General features: G+C 36.9%; 1 protein-coding gene across 3 annotated transcripts; it reads left to right on the top strand.

Annotated features, from left to right (window-relative positions):
* The first annotated feature begins 1,831 nt into the window (after positions 1-1,831).
* LOC136840110 (uncharacterized) lies at positions 1,832-16,780 on the top strand. 3 transcript variants are annotated; one of them, XM_067106504.1, is made up of 2 exons: positions 1,832-1,972; positions 7,961-16,780. In XM_067106504.1, the coding sequence occupies exon 2, from the start codon at positions 7,963-7,965 to the stop codon at positions 9,043-9,045; it is 1,083 nt and encodes a 360-aa protein (XP_066962605.1). In that variant the 5' UTR covers positions 1,832-1,972; positions 7,961-7,962; the 3' UTR covers positions 9,046-16,780. The 3 variants fall into 3 exon arrangements, with proteins under 3 accessions (XP_066962605.1, XP_066962607.1, XP_066962608.1); XM_067106506.1 differs by having other exon boundaries at positions 1,839-1,976; positions 7,961-11,025; XM_067106507.1 differs by lacking the exon at positions 1,832-1,972 and adding an exon at positions 2,046-2,174 and having other exon boundaries at positions 7,961-11,025.
* The last annotated feature ends 629 nt before the right edge of the window (positions 16,781-17,409 follow it).

Raw genomic sequence — 17,409 nt, 5'->3', positions numbered from 1 at the left:
TTCGATATACTGTACTGTTGTATTCTTTTACAGTATACAGTAAATAATGATTGTCATCACTTTGCGCTATCACAATGTATAGTTCACCAATTAGCTCCCATAAGTTTCTAGACTAGATGTTAAGAAACTATAAAAATATCTTCGTGTAGGATAGAAGCCATATTCTAAAAGAAAAAAAAAATAACTCGAGTGCTAGATTTTTTTCGGGCCAAAGCATGCCTTGTTAATATATGATAAATGTTCGTAGGATATTTACAGTGGTAGAGGTAGTTTCATACCGTGTGTAGCTCATTTTGAGGGCGTTTTGCAGTTATAAGGGTTCAAATGCTCTCTCTTACCCCTTCCCAAATTGCTACCTTGGAGCCAACATGAAAAAAAGGGAATGTTTGCATACTCGATACTCAGCATCAAAGTTACAGGTATGTCTTTTAGGAAGTTGCAACTGAATAACATTATATAAGAAAACCGGAAACTGCAACACAAATTTTGTTGCGAAACATAGACTAATGGTTTTCAAAAATAAACAAGAATTACTGATGAAATTCAGTGGGAAAACAAAAGATAAAACTAAAACAGAACACACCTTTACGCTTATCAAAATACAAAAAAAATAAAACTATTCTCAAGGGTGAACATTTTCTGTTATTGATTCGTCCCAGAATAAGGTATTCATTGAAATGCAATAACATTTTCCTCTTTACTCTCGAAATTCCTTGTTAAGACAACATCCATAATATGAAAACTACTCTCGCTGCATAATCGTTTGAGTAAAAAGCCTGGAGTCTCGAGGAAACATTTCATGTATTCATATTCATAGAAACACAACAAACATAGATGTTAGTTGCATATTCGTGACTTTCTATCCATCCTTACTTACCTTTCAGTTTTGGGCAAATGACTTCACAAGATTAATCATATAATACGGTATATATAAAAGGGGATTCTGTATACCTTAATATCAAGCAGTTCGAATATTTTCCTCCTAACCACTCCCTATTGAGAGAGAGAAAGAGAAGAATAACATTAGACGACCGTATTATGTATATGGAGTTTTCCAACAGATTTTGGCAAAGCGCATAATGATAAGATAGATACTCGTGTGTTACTAAGAATGACTGAGATGACGATGGAATCACAAGAGCGAAACGTTCCACCGCTATCTACATCCGCGATAGAATAAAGTCGTATTAGGTTTACCAAAGAAAAAAAATGTCCTTGATTAAATTTATAAACTACGAATAATTTTGTAAAATTCTTTATACTTTATAACATTATCAAGTCTCATTGCCAAGTATTGCAATTGACAGCCCCTTGAGTGATAACAGCTGATTTTCATTTAAGGGATGAGCAGTCACGAACACAATTTGTCTGACAGTTGTTTTCTAGTGAGTAATGCAAGAAATACATTCCAACCAAACATCTGCAGATCAGAGCTATTCCAAATTAGGTTCCTGAAAAATATAGTGATGTTGTTCATGCATAATGACATAACTGCCAATAACGAATAGAGAACTGGGACAAGTTCTTTCCAGGAACCTCGTTACAGAGGACAATGTCATTCGTAGCAACCGAATGATAAAGTTTTACGTAAAAATATTCCGAATTAAACGATGTCAATCGTTCCATAATCGAACATTTCCATGAATGTATTCCAATAAGTTTAACGAAGAGGAAAATTACAATTTTCGGCCTTTGGGGAAGTTTGCTACAAAAGACGGCGAACCTTTGCCACAAATAAAAGTCTACTACTAAACCATTTGATTCAATCGATGTCAACCATTCCATTATTTAAAATTTCGGTAAATAAATTCTGACATTATGTCTGACGAAGAGAAAGAATAAAATGTTCGGCATCCGAGGAATCTAGCTACAGAAGACGGCGAAGTTCCTTTGCCACAAATAAAAGTCTTCCTTCTGTGACTGTCGGACACGGACGTGATTGTACATACGGGTGTGCCTCGGATAGCAACAGGTTGGTATGTCCTTTCGTAATTTTTTAAAAAATTCCGTGTCATAGTCGAGAACCCGAGATTAAACGGGAACGGCGAGATATTTAGAACTGGACAGACTTGTTGTCATAGTCGTGTTTAACAAAAAGGAAAGGTTTTGGGGAAAAGAACGACCAACTTGACCAAACAGTAGTCCTGCAAGAGGGCGTATCGCCGTATCCTTATGTAGGCTCATATTTCGGGATTCTTTTGTTTGACCTGACCCTAAGCTAGGACTTTGTGCTATATTTGGTGCGGGGGCAGGTAACCCTTGCGGGAAATGTGGTATTATTAGGTAACAGTGCCTTAGTTTAGGCCTGAATTTGCCGTGTAGGCCTATAATATCGGCCCATGACAGTTAGGCCTACCGGTAAAACCGGTCCAAATAAAACCACGAGTATTATTTTGGAATCTGTTAACGGTTCGTTTTTAGATTTTATTTTGGATTCTGTGACATGTCACCTTGGTTATAGGCCTAGCCTAGGCCTGGGCTATTTGCTGTAGTACAGTGGAAGTGAGACGCAGGTCTCAGTGCATGTAGCCTAACTCCTTTCTAAAACATTTAGCAGTGAAATGGTAAAATTTACTTGAGTTTCGGGCCTGATTTCCGCCAGTCACTGACCAGGACAGGCTACCGCCTTTTTGGGGGTGTCCAGGACCCGGCCAGGTCGGGGCACTTCTCTCTAGCCTAAGTTAGGTTAGGTAGGTAAGATCTGGTTAGGTCAGGACCTGGCATTATAGGAAAGGTTAGGTCTATTTATGTATGAAGAACCTGTCCTGGTCGACGACTGGTGGGAATCAGGCCATGCAACTAAAAGTTTTTCCAATGGAACTTATTTGGGTAGAACTATATAGTAGCTCCGCGGCGCCGACGGCACTAAGATACAAGGCGGGTATTTAGCGAGAAATGGCAGTTTCTTTTAGTATTTTCATTGCTTATTTACAATTTAACATTATTTTTGGGGGGTTGGCTGTAATTAACCCCTGAAGTCCATCCAACAAGGGGTTTCCATACGCGATCTTCACAAGACAGAGCGCGGCCACATCTGTTTCGAACGGTCATATCCCATCTGGCAAGTGCAATACCTTGGGAACTGGTTTTTTCTACACTTTTGGGGTTTCTGACACTGGCGGCGCATTTGTTTGTTGTTGGCCAAATGGAATGTCCCTTCGCCGTGTTTAGTACTGGCCCGGTGGAGGAGTTACCCATACGTTAACAAGTTAATGCACTTGCCAGATGGGATATGAACCGTTTGAAACAGACGTAGCCGTGCTCTGTCTTGTGAAGATCACGTATGGAAACCCTTTGTTGGATGGACTCCAGGGGTTAATTATAGGTTAATTACAGCTGACCCCTCAAAAATAACATTAAATTGTAAATAAGCAATCAAAATACTATAAGAAACTGCCATTTCTCGCTAAATACCCGCTGTGTATGTATTACTTAGAACTACCATAATGTTCGTTGTGACCGGGAAAACATCATTGGAGGTTGGTAGCCTAGGGTGTTAGGCTACAGGGGGTAGCTGATGAGGAGGAAATCCATCACTCATATGCTGCAGCCAAAGCCAGTGCTTTTTCTTTGCCTGTTTTTTGGTGTGGACAGGTGCGTTCTACCAGGCTTGGAGTTGAACATTTTTTTTTATTTTTAAACTGGGCAAAAAATGTTTAATAACAAAGGCTATACCCTCACAAGTTAATTGACACCTAACAGTATTGTTTGTCATGCGAGGTTAGGTCCTGATGTCCTGGTCTCTGTCATGGTGGAAGAGGTTCAATAAGATTCAGAAGCAGAACATTAAAAGAAACTTGCCAGTGTCTAAAGGGAGGGGGAATACTGGGCTTCTGCTTTGACACGACCAAATCCTTTTTGCACCATTTTTTGAAACTGCACTTCTTCTTTCCCTACCCCTTCTGCCTTTTCTCTTCACTTCCTCTCTCCCTGCCCCTTCTGCTTTTTCGCTTTGCCTTCATCTGATGGGGTATGTGCACAGAGGCAAGTGACCTTTTTTCACATACATGTTCCCTGACAGTATTGACCCTGACCCAGGTTCATTAGGTAGGGGGTTAGTACCATCAGTGCATCTCACATGGTGCACTGTAGGCATTACTTATGGGTCTTTGCAACGTCCCTTCAGCCCCTAGCTGCAACCTCTTTCATTCCTTTTACTGTACCTCTGTTCATATTCTCTCTTTCATCTGACTATCCACATTTTCTAACATTTATTTCAAAGTGCAACTGTGAGGTTTTCCTCCTGTTAAACCTTTCAAACCATGTTACTGTCACTTTCCCTTTCAGCACTGAATGACCTCATAGGTCCCAGATCTTGGCCTAAATTCTATATTCTATAACATTCTGACCCAGGTTCATGTTCGAAGCGCCCCTTAGGTGAGACTCAGCACATGCTCATAGTTTGCCATTGCCAAAGTGTGTGATTGACAGATTACTGTCTGTTGAACACACACTGATGTATGGCTCCTGGTTATGAAGTTTCTTTTCAAGATTTTTGGTGGAGAGTTTTTAGCCTATTCAAGTCCCATGTGGCTTTTTATTTTATTTTTTTTATACAAGAAATTGGGGTGTTTTACTTTGTATTTTTATTTTTTTTAAATGTACAAATGAGTATGAATGAAATGCATATATTTTTATTTTTTTTAAATGTACAAATGAGTATGAATGAAATGCATTATCTTTATGTATTAGTTGGTATATGTCTGAGAATTTTTTATATGAACAATAACATGTTTTTCTTGATAAAAATATATGTAGCTATTCATTACTCTGATGTTCCTGAGTGGCTTCTGCCTAAATCTCATGCATGCATTCCTTGGGACCTGTGGTGGTTGCTCATCTTGGTGTAACTGCCCAAGCTCTGTCAGGACAGAAAAGTACCTTGTCTAAGGTATATGGTGGTGAAGGGCAGTTGAAAGAACTCCTAGTCACTGACCTTTATGGTAGTCTGTAGATGCCCCCGTCTCCCTTTTTAACAAGGGACGGCCTGGTGGATTGACAGTAAAGCATATTTATGTGGGATTCTCACCTGGTTGTTACAAAAATGCTCTACTCTAATGCAGGGCCCTGTCACCCTCAGCATCGTGTATGCCAGGATTTTCATGTGGATACAGTAGTCAGCCTCACCCTGCTCACATATATGACCAGGAAGCTGTTTGTGGGTGGTAGATCAACACTAGTTATGTTCTCTGGACTGGACAAACCTCACCCCCCCACTATAGTTGGGGGGTGGTGCCATAGGTATTTTGGAGCGTTCCCTTCAGCCCCTAGCTGCAACCCCTTTCATTCCTTTGACTATACCTCTGTTCATATTCTCTTGCTTCCCTCTTAATCCCTCTTAATTTCCACCCTCTCCTAATAGTTGTTTCATAGTGCAACTGCGAGGTTTTCCTCCTGTTACACCTTTAAAACCTTTTTACCCTCAATTTCCTTTTTGGCGCTGAATGACCTAATAGATCCCAGCGCTTGGCGTTTGGCCTAAACTCTATATTCCTTTCCAAACCTCCCACCTCAGAGGTGAGCCTCCTTATAAATACTTTCCATAATTCTTTCCATAATTTTTTTTCTTATAAATTCTTTCCATGGCAACTGTAACTTTTGATGAGATACGATTAACTTTCTAGCTAATAGTAGCAACATGCCAAGTCTGAGTTTCAGTAATGATGAATAATGAAGTGTTTTATTATGGCTGAAGGTATTCAATAAGAGTAATCAGGTTTGTATATGTCGGTGAAATGCTAGTTATCATAAAAATGTGGTATATTATCAACACAATAGATATAAAAACTAGATAAACATCATACACAGCGACATACTTTGCAGCAAAATAGCAAATTGCGTTGGCAGAAGAGCACCAGTCTGAAAATGAAACAGTTATGCTTACATACTGTTCTTTTGTCAAATAACCATAGAAATTCAGTTGTGGTTCATTGCAAGATATCTGCTATTTACTTTTTAGTGAGCATCGGTAATTCTGAAGATGCTACTAGGTTAGTCAGATGGTACAGTATTCGAAAATTCAACCCTTAAATATGGTAGTGTATGAAAATTTCATGTTCTTAAACCAGGTGACATTGAGTTCATATTTTGCTTTTATTGTGTGTAAGAGGTGCTTAGGCTAGCTTAATTAGTGTGCTTAGTGTTGTTGACACTTCTTAATTAGCCACTACAGCGTGTAGCCTAACCTAGTAGAACAGGATGGGTTTCACTCTTAACGTGGTTGTGTGTGGGTGGGGTGACTTAGGTCTGCATTTCAATTTTTTTCAGTTTATTACTGATTGAAAAGTGCTTATAAGGCAAAGGCTAGTTATTTTTAATGGGTTTGAAAATTGTGGAAGTTGATAATGTGAGAATCATTATTGTGCAATACCATATATTTTCTGTTTCCTGTCCATTTGTATTAGTGGAATAATGGACTTACAATTTTATCATAATTTTCAATTAAAAACTGCTGTAAGTATACATGATGGTAGACCTAAGTGAAACTTCCAAAATCTCTATGCAAAAAGCTTTGTAAAATACAGTACATGTAATAATTTGTAAGGGTATTGTGTTTGTCCAGATTTGCTTAATGCTGTTTGGTAATGTTATCTTGCAACCTGCAGTGGAATTGAGAGTATGGGCTTGCATAGACTTTTAAGCCAGTGTCTGGAGTACTTTCAAAAGCATTTCTATATATACAGGAAATTCTTTGTCGAAGAAAGCGTGATGACATCGTTGCTTATTGCCAACTTTCACCCTAAGCTCATTGTACAAGTGGACCCAAGTGATTAACTGATTACAGTAATTTTGAGTAGTGTTCTAAAATGTATGAAAAATTAATTTCATGCCAAGATGGAAAGAAATAGTGCCAGTGATAATATAATATGATTACCTAATTTTTCCCTCACTGAATGTTAGGGTAATATATCAGTAATGTATTTTATGGTTAGTTTGGGGAGCATTTGATCTGTTCAGTTTGTTTGTATTTTGTAGACCTTGGCAACTTCATAAATATAGTGCAAGATTGCAGTATTTTTTTTTTTTTTTTGCCACCACTTGATGATCTCTGTTCATACATCATTTGTTCATCCTTTTAGCCTATAAATATAGAATTTAAGTATCCTTTCCAAATGTCTGCATATTTTTATACTTCCATCACTTTCACTTTTGGAGACTTCAGTTTCCATCAGAGTTTTTGAGAGTGAAAGTAAAATGTCTAATAGGAAGTAGCTGTGTGGTTACCTCATATTATATTCTTGAATATATTCCTTGAAATACTGTACGTCGGATGTAATTTCCACTGGGCACAACAGACCTCCATCATTGAAACACAAAACAGTATGACCTGAAAGTTACCATATGAAGTGGTAGGACAATGCTTATTAGGTTAGGATGAATTTTTTTTTTTTTTTTTTTTTTTTTTTTTTTTTGTACTTTAAGGGAAAGGTTAATATTTTAAGATTAAAAGTCATCTATACTGTATATCACAATTGCTTTGGAGCTACAGTAGTTATTCATTCTGTTCCTTTCACTCATAATTGTTAATGTGGGGAAATGTAAAAGTAAGTGGTTTACCCAACAGTTCTGGGGAAAAACACACAGCAGGAGATGAGCATTTTATAAAAATGTATGCTTTGTGTAGTTGGCTGGAAGTTAATCTGTCTTTTTAGGAACGATTTGTTTATGGAATGCTTTTATCTTATAAGCTTGGAATCCAGTATTTGCTCTCGTAAATTTGGGTGGTGTTTTGTTTGCTATTGTGGTTTGAGCTAATTGGATAAGAATGCAGCTTGTGGATTAGTTTTACTACTGTAATTTTGTAACTGATTTTAATAAGATTAAATAGAGTTAGAATTTGGTTTCATAACATTTTTAAGTTGGTTGTTAATGGACCTCATTTGCACAGGCTTCATCCTTTCCTAATTTTTGTGTGTATTTGGGCTAATTCTATTTTGACAAGGTCTTCTCTCTCTTTCAGCAATGGCGGGAGGCGCTTGTCCATTTACGCTAACTAAGAGACTCCTTTATCATGCATTGTTGACTGGAATATTGTTAATAGTTGTTGTTGTACAGGGTGTCCTGCTAGATGTTTACATCATTTATAGCGACCATACTATTATTGAAAATTACTTCTGGCTAGTTCCTGATTTTTTGTTGGTGTTTGGGTTTGTTGCTGCAATGGCTAGTGGTTACAAAAATAACAAAACTAAGAAAAGTGATGTTTGCCAGAATGACCACAGAGTTAAGACAGAAGAGACTGAGTCACTTCACACTAACATTCTTGGAAAACATTATTTGCCTTTTTATGTTTGGATGGTATACTCGGTCTTACTTGTAGCCAAAATTGCCATTATCTTCAAGTCCCAAGTGCCAAACAAGCTTGAAGCCACAGATAGACTTAGTCCACAGTTACTCAAGATAGCAATGTCTTTGACATGTATTATCTTTGCTCTTTTAGTGGAAGGACAGACTAGTCCAGATAAGCATTGTGAAAAAAACTACTACATCCAGACACTTTCACATGGTACAGCTTTTGAGATTTTAGACTCTGTCACTTTCATCTCACTGCTGATCCAGTCAGAGTCTCATTTTGTTTTACCTGTAACTCTTGAAAATGCAATTATATTTTTTTCATGTATGAATTTTGTGTTACCAGGAATAGCTTTAGTTAAGCTTAGTCGTTGTGATTACGGGGAAAGTCCTGTTTGCATAGTAACATCTGTCCTATACAAACTGTGTCATCTGTGGTTTATCAATGTCACCTATTTTATTATTCGAGTACATCTGTGGGGAGGATTTTCTGTTGCGGTGTCTCCTTTTATTGTAAAAAATATTTACCATATTTTTTCCAATATGATGGACATCTGGAGAGAAACAAAACCCCTTTGGAGTATTTTTAAGGCTTTTGTAAACAAATGTAAAAGAGTACAGGATTCCTCTGCTGAAGAGAGAGAAGCAACAGAAATAACTGAAGGTATTGAAATGAATGCAACTAATAGCAGTGTTGGTGACTCTGCAACAGGAAGTGACAGGTTTGAAGAGATAGATCTTAAAGTTAAGTAAAATGTGATCATCATTACTAAGATATAAAGGCTGTGATAATTATTTCCTTTGAAAGATTATAGAAATGTTTTTCGGAAGTTTTTTAAACAAGTTTTTTGGGTATCAAAATATGAAATCTTTTCAGTGTGAAGAGGAGTCAACCATTGTATGTTGTGTTGTGTTGCTATAAGAATAATTTTTTTTTTCCTTTTAATGTACTGTATATTTTTACTTTGATTTTACTATTATCATTGTGAATTCTTGCAGTTTCACATTTGTTGGCCATTTTTAATATTTTTCTCTGTTTTTCTTTCATGCTAAATGAAAGGTGGGAACTTTGTGACAGATAAGTATACTTGAAAAAATTTATGCTTTGAATTTATATTTTTTTAGTTAATGCAGACACATCTTTAGCATGAACTTGCACATCTTCTGTGAAGTGTTTTGTTAAAGAAGATTGGACAGCAAATTTTAAGTGTGTTCCTTGAGTTTTCTTAGTTTATTCATATTTGATTTATCCAGAAATAATTATAGTTGAAAGTACAAAATGTTATTTGCACCAAAGCCAGTGACAAACTTTTTAAAAAAAATTGTACAAGGAAAGAGTGAGTGTTTAAGTAGCTTTTGTGGTAGTAGTCATTTTACTAATGTATTCAGGAAATTCATAAAGATCTGATTCTCTTCTGTTTATTTTGAAATGGTTGCTAGATTTTTCTTTTTACATAGGAATGAGTACATGAAATTTTTATTTGAATATTGATTTGTCAAAGGTTTCTTTACCCCATACCTGTAACATTAAATCTCATCCCTTGATGGTCTCTTAAACAGACTAAGGATTTACAGACTGAACATCAAGTTAAGTTGCCAATGGATTCCATGTTGTCATTAAAGTTGATTTGCATGTGAAGTAGCTGTTTGTGTCCAGGTCTGTTTGCAGCTTTAGACAAGCTAATTACAGGTAGTATGGATGTAGCAACCCCTTATTTTGTTTGTGTTGTTAAGAAAAGAAGTAGGCAGTTTTGTTCCTATGGGAATACTAATTGTTGCACTAGGCAGTTTTGTTCTTATGGGAATACTAATTGTTGCCTTTTGTATAGGAGTATCTTTCAGTGCCAGCTGGACTCTGTTGAAAACTTTGCAACAAGGTAGTTAACTTGAACTTTGCAGTTAAATTGATGGAGAAGGGCAGTGAGTGGGAGCATATCCCTCACTTGCTGGCTGTCGCCTTCACTTTTCTTTCAGTAGCCATGAAGGAAGGACATGTGTTCCCATCTCCCTTGGTTTGAAAGCTTGGTTTTAGTGGATGAGTAGAACTTATTACATACTTCTTATTTTTTCCTATACAAATACAAACCTTCATTTTGCACATGGGGATTTAGCGTGCGAATGTGAGCTGGAACACCCGTTTAACTTTCAGACAAGGTTGTTAACTATCGACAGGTAGGGGGAAGCCCTGCCCACCTGTTGGTCTGCACTCCACTGCTTCCAGCCACCATTGTGTAAAGACATCTTGGTGACACCTTGCCTGACTTGCCGTTTGCTTTCCTTTTATGCTGTTTTGCTGTAGGTAAATATATTGTATGAAATTGTGTTCTTTATTTAAATTATGTTGAAAATCCCTCCATCAATGAAGCCAACTACTCTGTAGAGGAAACCTCATGTTTTTAGGCGCTATCCAGGGAATGACAGGTCTTGTAATAGGTTCCTCTCCTCAACTGAAGTAGACCCAAATACCCTTTGTGCCTCATGTAGGAAGGATGGATGCAACCAGAATAGCAGTGGCAGGTCATTCTGGATTGACTATTGTCTTTGGAGAAGCTGGTCCCTCATGCATAGCTTCACCTCTGCTTCCTTCAGTGGAGATTAAAGGAATTTTGGTCACCAGCAAGGGACCTTCTTTTCTCTCCTGTTCCTCTGTCAGAGGAGGTAAGGAGAAAGATCTGAACTGGTAGTTTGATGACTGGAACCTCTTAATGGGAGTGCCAATCCTCCCGAGATGCTTCTGTTTTCAGAGCATCAACCAAGGGATGGGGTGCACACTTGGTAGAGTTGTTGGTTTCAGGTGTGGGGGACCAGAACGACAAACACCTCCACATCAATGTGCTGGAACTAAAAGCTACATTTCTGGGCTCTGCTGGTGTACCAGGACAACATCCCACTCAAGGGGCCAAAATTCCCTAGGTGGGCAAGACTGACTGAAACTCCCCACTGGCAAAGAACAGCCTACTGAAGAGAAGCAGTCTAGCCCCAACAGTTTAAATACCTGCAAAAAGGCAGAACAGTAACCTTTATTCGTGAGTGGAGAGGTACTCCTACAATGTCAGTCTCACAAGATGGCCCACTTTTACTGCTACACATTTGCAGAGGAATGTCTGAGGGTTCAGGCAGTGTGAGAAGAGCTGCTCCACTCACCTGCCTTTCAGGATCACATGATCGTGGCTGAGGATGGTAAAATGAACATTCAACCTTGTCCTGTTGTGAGCCCAAGTGTCTGCCCAAGGTATCTTTGTCACCTAGACATTTATACTCAAACCCCTTCCTACTGTGGAAGGGGCTCTCCACCCAGTGCTCTGCTATCCTGGCCAACTTATTTTGCCAGACTATTAGTGATCAGGAGTCATGCATCCTTAGCATGCTAGGCAACCTGGAGCATGGCATTTCTGTGGTGGCTTTCAACCCGTTAGTTGATAAGGACTGACCTCTCACCTAGGAAGCTTCCTATATAAAAGGTGGTGGTTTGTATTCCAATCAGGGACAAGCTACAAATTTTCAGTGAATGTTTTTCCTAGGTATACAAACCAGAGCCTTTTATATACTAATCCTTCCTCTACCACCCCGCCCTGTCTCTGCTATGATAAAGCGAAGGTGATGATTAGTGAGTGAGAGATACTCTCCCACTAACCCCCTTTTCCACCTGTTAACTACCTTGTTACCAAGTTTCAACAAAGTCCAGCTGGTGCTGAAAGATACTCCTATGTAAAAGGCTCTAGTTTGTATTCTTAGGAAAAATACAAATTGTTTTTCAAAATTTATATTGTTGTATACAGTATTTAAGACTTTTAGAAGTGTAGTTTTTAGGTTTTCAGTCTTTGTATTTTTCATAACTAAAAATTACTGAAAGGCCTTACTATATTTCTACCATAAATTCATAGAGGATTTCAGAAGGAAGCTAACAAATGACTGGTAGTGTGCCTTGCTATTTCTTTTTTGATCAAGTATTAGTAGTTTACAGAACAATACAATGATGAAATTTCTGTAAATACTGTGATGCCTTCATTACATAGTGAATTGAATGTTTTCAATTAAAATTTTAAGTTACCATAAGTAATTAAATTTTAATTAGTATACTTAATGTTGGTATCATTATTTTTATGCTGATCACGAGTAAATGATATAACAGCTCTTTTTTTGGCATACAGATTCTGTAATTACCTAAAAAAATTTGAAATAGACTTCAGAAATTTTGCCAGTATATGAAAGTATGTAAAAAAATAAGTTTGACCTCTTGCATGTGTATATCAAATATTGAGCAAAAGAATTTGTCTCGATATGAACCGTTGTTATATAAAAACTAGTGTTTGTAGTCTGTGTAGATGAAGTTTAGAATCTCGTGTAGAAAGAAACCAGTGCAGTTGTGAGGATTCAGGTAAGACCTCATCTTACTGAGGAAGCTCCCTATCTTCATTTGCTATACAGTAACTCATCACATTATTAGAAATAATTATGCTTTAGTACCTACGCTAAACGTGTTTCTAATTTAGGTATTGAGCTTGGTCTCCACTTTGACTGACAATAGGTTTGTGGTATGATGTTGTCATAATCATTAAATTAGCTTATTTGCATTGTAGATGCTTAGATTGTTATAATAATTATTAGGACATAGCTGCATTGCTTAGGTGGCCCATAAGATGGGTACATTGTGATACGTGTATTTACTCTGAATTCAAATTTGGTTTATGTAGACAAGGTCAGTAATAAGGAAATCTTAAGATCTCAATGTTGTACAGAGCTCGAAGTAAAAAAAAACTATCAATTGTATATAAAGTTGTTCCATGTAAACAGACACCCATAACTTGCATAAAGTAGAATTACCATATGTGAAGTAAGTAATCAATGATCAGCAATAGAGAGGGGTCAGCAAACAAGTTTATGCTTATATGAAAAAAGCATCTGAGACTGATGCATAGTATATGAAAAAAGCATCTGAGACTGATGCATAGTACTTTGAAACACATTACACCCTTGTTTGAACTTGCAAGCATCGTCACCAATGGTACTATTGGGAGATCATTTTACAATATTAATGAAATGAATGAGGAACTTGTGGTACTGTGCAGTGTGTGGCACTACAATAAAATGTTGATATTGCCTTGCAAAGCTATTAATTAGCATGTGAGTAATATTGCAAATTTAAAAATAGATTAGCTGTAATGGTTTGCCAAACAGGTTAATTTTTGGCAAGTTTTAAATCCTGATAGACATTGATGGGAAAAAGTAAGCTGCTACTTCAAGCACTGTTGTATATAAAAAAATAACAACATCAAAGGATGCTGAAGACTTCTAGAAAGAATAGTATTCAAACTGGATAAGACGTCTGAAGCTCATAGATTTTAACCTCATTGTGGCGGTTAGTGTCATCAAGTGCACATCACGTGGTGCACTTCCAGGCATTACCAAATGGTGTTTGCTGCAACCCTTTGGCTCCTAACTGCATCCACTTTTTAGCCTTTTACTTGACCTCCATTCCCACTTTTATTTTCTTTGGTCTTCCTGTCCAACACCTTTAGCTGTTACTTAGTGCAATGTTTGATTTTATACCAGAGTTATGTGCAATTAGAAAAGCCATTTAAATGATGGAGGATATACCACCGCTGAAAATTGCAATTTTTAGTGACAAAGTGCTATACAAACCCTTCAGAATCATAAATTTCCACTTCAAAAGTTATATGAAAATGGCAAAAATGTAGGAATATGGGAATAAAGCTGCAGCTACTAGACTTGGTCACACACATACTGTGTTCCTATTAGTGTTTGTATAACATCTCTAAAATCCATTATAATAAAATTGGCAATGTGTATGGAACAGTGAACATGATGGTAACAGAGTGTAACAAATTAAGCCGTGTTTGAATTTGGAATACATTGTATCAAAAGGGCAAAACACACATCCAATAGATTTTGACATCTTAGAATTGGTCATTTGTTTGACACATGGATATTAGGTGACTAGCCCCATGATACAACTAAAGTTGAACATTTTTTGTGTTGATGTCCAGAGTGTGATTGAGTGATGTCAAGTTTTGGCAACAAATCGTTAAATTTTTTCAGTATCTCCATTTTCAGTTAACCCAATTAATAAAATTCCCAGTTCTTGGTTTGGCAGCTCAAATTTTGTAATTCATAGGAAAATCAAATCAAGTCGTAGCTTTAAACGCCATTTCTGTAGATATAGAAAGCTTTATGAACAATACGTAGATTTGTATCAGTTTATTTTCAAGTGCTGTCATAAACAAACGTGTAATGTGGAGGCCCGCAAAGTAAATGACTAAATTGAGATGAGGTATTTCTCATTTAAGAATTCAAGGGCAAGTACATGAGGAGCGTGTTGGGGGGTTGCAGTGAAATTGATTACAGATTAGCAAGAGATGTAATTAGGACAGGGATAAAAAGGGAAACCTCTAAGGCAACTGTGGATGAGGTTGACCTATCAGGAATTTTTTGCCTTTGGGGGTTTGCTGGGACACTGTGCTAGACTGAATCAGTGGAGGGTTCATGTAGAGGTGGCAAAGGCACCATGAAGACCCACAACCAATAGAGTGATTAATGAATATGTGGTAGTAGCCTTTCCCATCTGATATATCCTATCATTCAAATAGTTTAAGAGTTCTTGATGCTTACTGTTATCAGCATTGTTGTCATTCAGGAGTTTTATCTTTCAGAATTTATGAAATGTGTGTGCAAACTTAAAAACTTTTCTTGGGTGTATGAATCATGAAATTAGGTGATAAAGCCAAGTACTTTTGCAATTTAGCCATTCCGTGCATAAAGGCACATGAAGACAGTGAATGGGGGAGCTGGAGTGTTTGGACAGCAAAATTAAAGATCCAAAAGATAAACTAGTTGAAGTAAAGGTTCTAAAGGTGAAACAGGAGAACCTACAGTTGCACTAAGAAGTAATATATAGTTAGAGGTTTGGTAGAAAAATGGAAAACAGGAAGAGGGAATGGATGTACTGTAAACCAGAAGTCTAAAAAGTGGTTGCAGCAGTGTGCTAAAGGAACACTAAGTAGACTCTTTAGTAGTGTCTTCAGTGTACCGATGGCACAACCCTCTACTGGGAGATGCAAAAATTGTACAGGAAGAGAATATTACTGCAAAGCATAGTATTTACTCAGGCATTAGTTTATTTTGATTTTAGGTGACGACATTGATTCAGTATCAATTTCAACCAGTAATAACTAGAGTATATGTTGATTTTAGGTGACATCGTTGATTCAGTGTTTCATCTAGGAATAACAAGATTAAGGGATGTTCTGAGAAGCTTAATGGTTTTTAGACTTTTCACAACTTAATCTATTTTTGTTCAAAGCAACTTTTACTGGAGAATCTATCTGCCTTATAGTTGTAAAATCCCTATTGTGCTTTGTAATATGTGATGCTGTTTTATATTGCCATTTATGCTGTATAACTGGAATGCATGGAATTTGCTTGTCTTGTTAGTGCAACTTTTTGTCAAGTGGTTTTTATACATCCTTTGTATATCTTCATTTTCACACCTGTTTTCAGGGATGGCGACCGGCTGTGCCTTGCCTCTAATTTTTTTAGGTGTCCCAAATTTTATGTGTACGCTGGTTTATGACAGCTGTTATTTGGTGAGATTAAGATGGTGTGAAGCAAAGGCCTCTTTAAATTTTGTATAGGACATGTTAAGATCAAGTATTGCTCACTTGCAAAATTAGTAAGTGGGGTGCATATATTCCTAATCAGAAATTAAAATTGCATGTTTTCTAGGTTTTTAGTAATACAAAAATATATACTGGCAGCAAGACATTTCTATAAATGTTCATAATCCCAGGGTTGTTATTTGGCTTGCAAATGTGTTCTCAAAATTTAGTTATGATTTAGTACTGTCTTTCAAAATTTAATTATGATTTAGTACTGTCTCAAAAAACCATGTTTGCTTGGCACAGATTTTAAAACATGTTAGGCAACTTGAAAAGTTGATTAAAGTTCTTGGAATGGTGCCATTCATGCTGAATTTTTAATGTTCACAAATGATAATAGAAGATTCATATTAAAACCTAGTTGTAAAGTAAATATAGTGTTTTATCTATAAAATATATTGTAAATTGTCCATATTAGGAGTTAAAATGGAATGATTTACCTTTACCACATAATCATCTTTGCGTTTGTTTATATTGAAGATAGAAAGAATTTGCCATGCATCCTTGTGTGGAGTGACAAGTTTGGTATGCCATGTTGAATGCAATATTAGTGGGTATTTTTGTGCCTTATACTGCTGCTGTAAAATGTAGTCTTCCTCAGAGGTTGTCTTTGCACAGTATTAGGTTTGTTTTTCCATTCTTTTTCCTTCTACATATTATTGCTCATAACCTGTGGTAATGCCCGAGATATACCAAATATTTTTGATAGTTTTTAAAATTTTTTACAATTTCTCTATGAGAAATGATCTTCCGTCAGTTTGTATGGAGTTTTTTAATTACATTCACTATAATAAAAGCTATTTCTTTATAAATTGTTTTTCTTGAACATTAGGAGCTTACAGTAAAAATTCTTGAAAGTTATGCACAGCAGCATGTCCTGTTGTAGCTTCAGGTACATTATGCCTTATTATTTTAGTCAATAGCAGTCATAATTCAGGATATTAAATCATGCCCTTCCATTGTTATTTGTATACCTTTAACTGTATTGCTTACCTTTTGTGTGACATTAGTGAAGTGAATTGAGATAAGCTGCCATACCATCAAAAACTGTAAACCTAACAGTGCTGCTGTGTTTACATCCTTAAGTAAAATCTGCTGCAGGAAAATCCAGTCTCAGAAGACCCTCTATCAAGGATAAAGATTGATTACTTTGACAAACAAGTGACATTACTACATCCATTTCCTACTCAAGTAAGATGCCCTTAAACTTTGGTTTGACAACTCATTTCCCAGTTAACTTGGCCACTCTGGTGTCTTCAAAACAGGAAAAGCTGGTGAGGGGGATGGTGCGAGCACTAACATAACCCCACTATCTAAATTGCAGAGCTGTATCCTGTTCTTATGCAGCCACTATAGTGAGAGCCCTGTGTTACCTGTGGAGCAGTGGTTGGCTTGAGAGTACAATATATTGTAAAATGGTACACACTGGCTGTCCAGACAA

Source organism: Macrobrachium rosenbergii, chromosome 7 (genome assembly GCF_040412425.1).
Source record: "Macrobrachium rosenbergii isolate ZJJX-2024 chromosome 7, ASM4041242v1, whole genome shotgun sequence".
NCBI classification, from domain to species: domain Eukaryota; kingdom Metazoa; phylum Arthropoda; class Malacostraca; order Decapoda; family Palaemonidae; genus Macrobrachium; species Macrobrachium rosenbergii.
Note: the sequence above shows the minus strand (reverse complement) of the source record. Positions and strands in the feature narration are given on the sequence as shown.

Bases quoted from the DNA above. Each gene is read 5' to 3' on its own strand.
- LOC136840110 (XM_067106504.1), top strand. From the start codon at position 7,963: ATGGCGGGAGGCGCTTGTCCATTTACGCTAACTAAGAGACTCCTTTAT.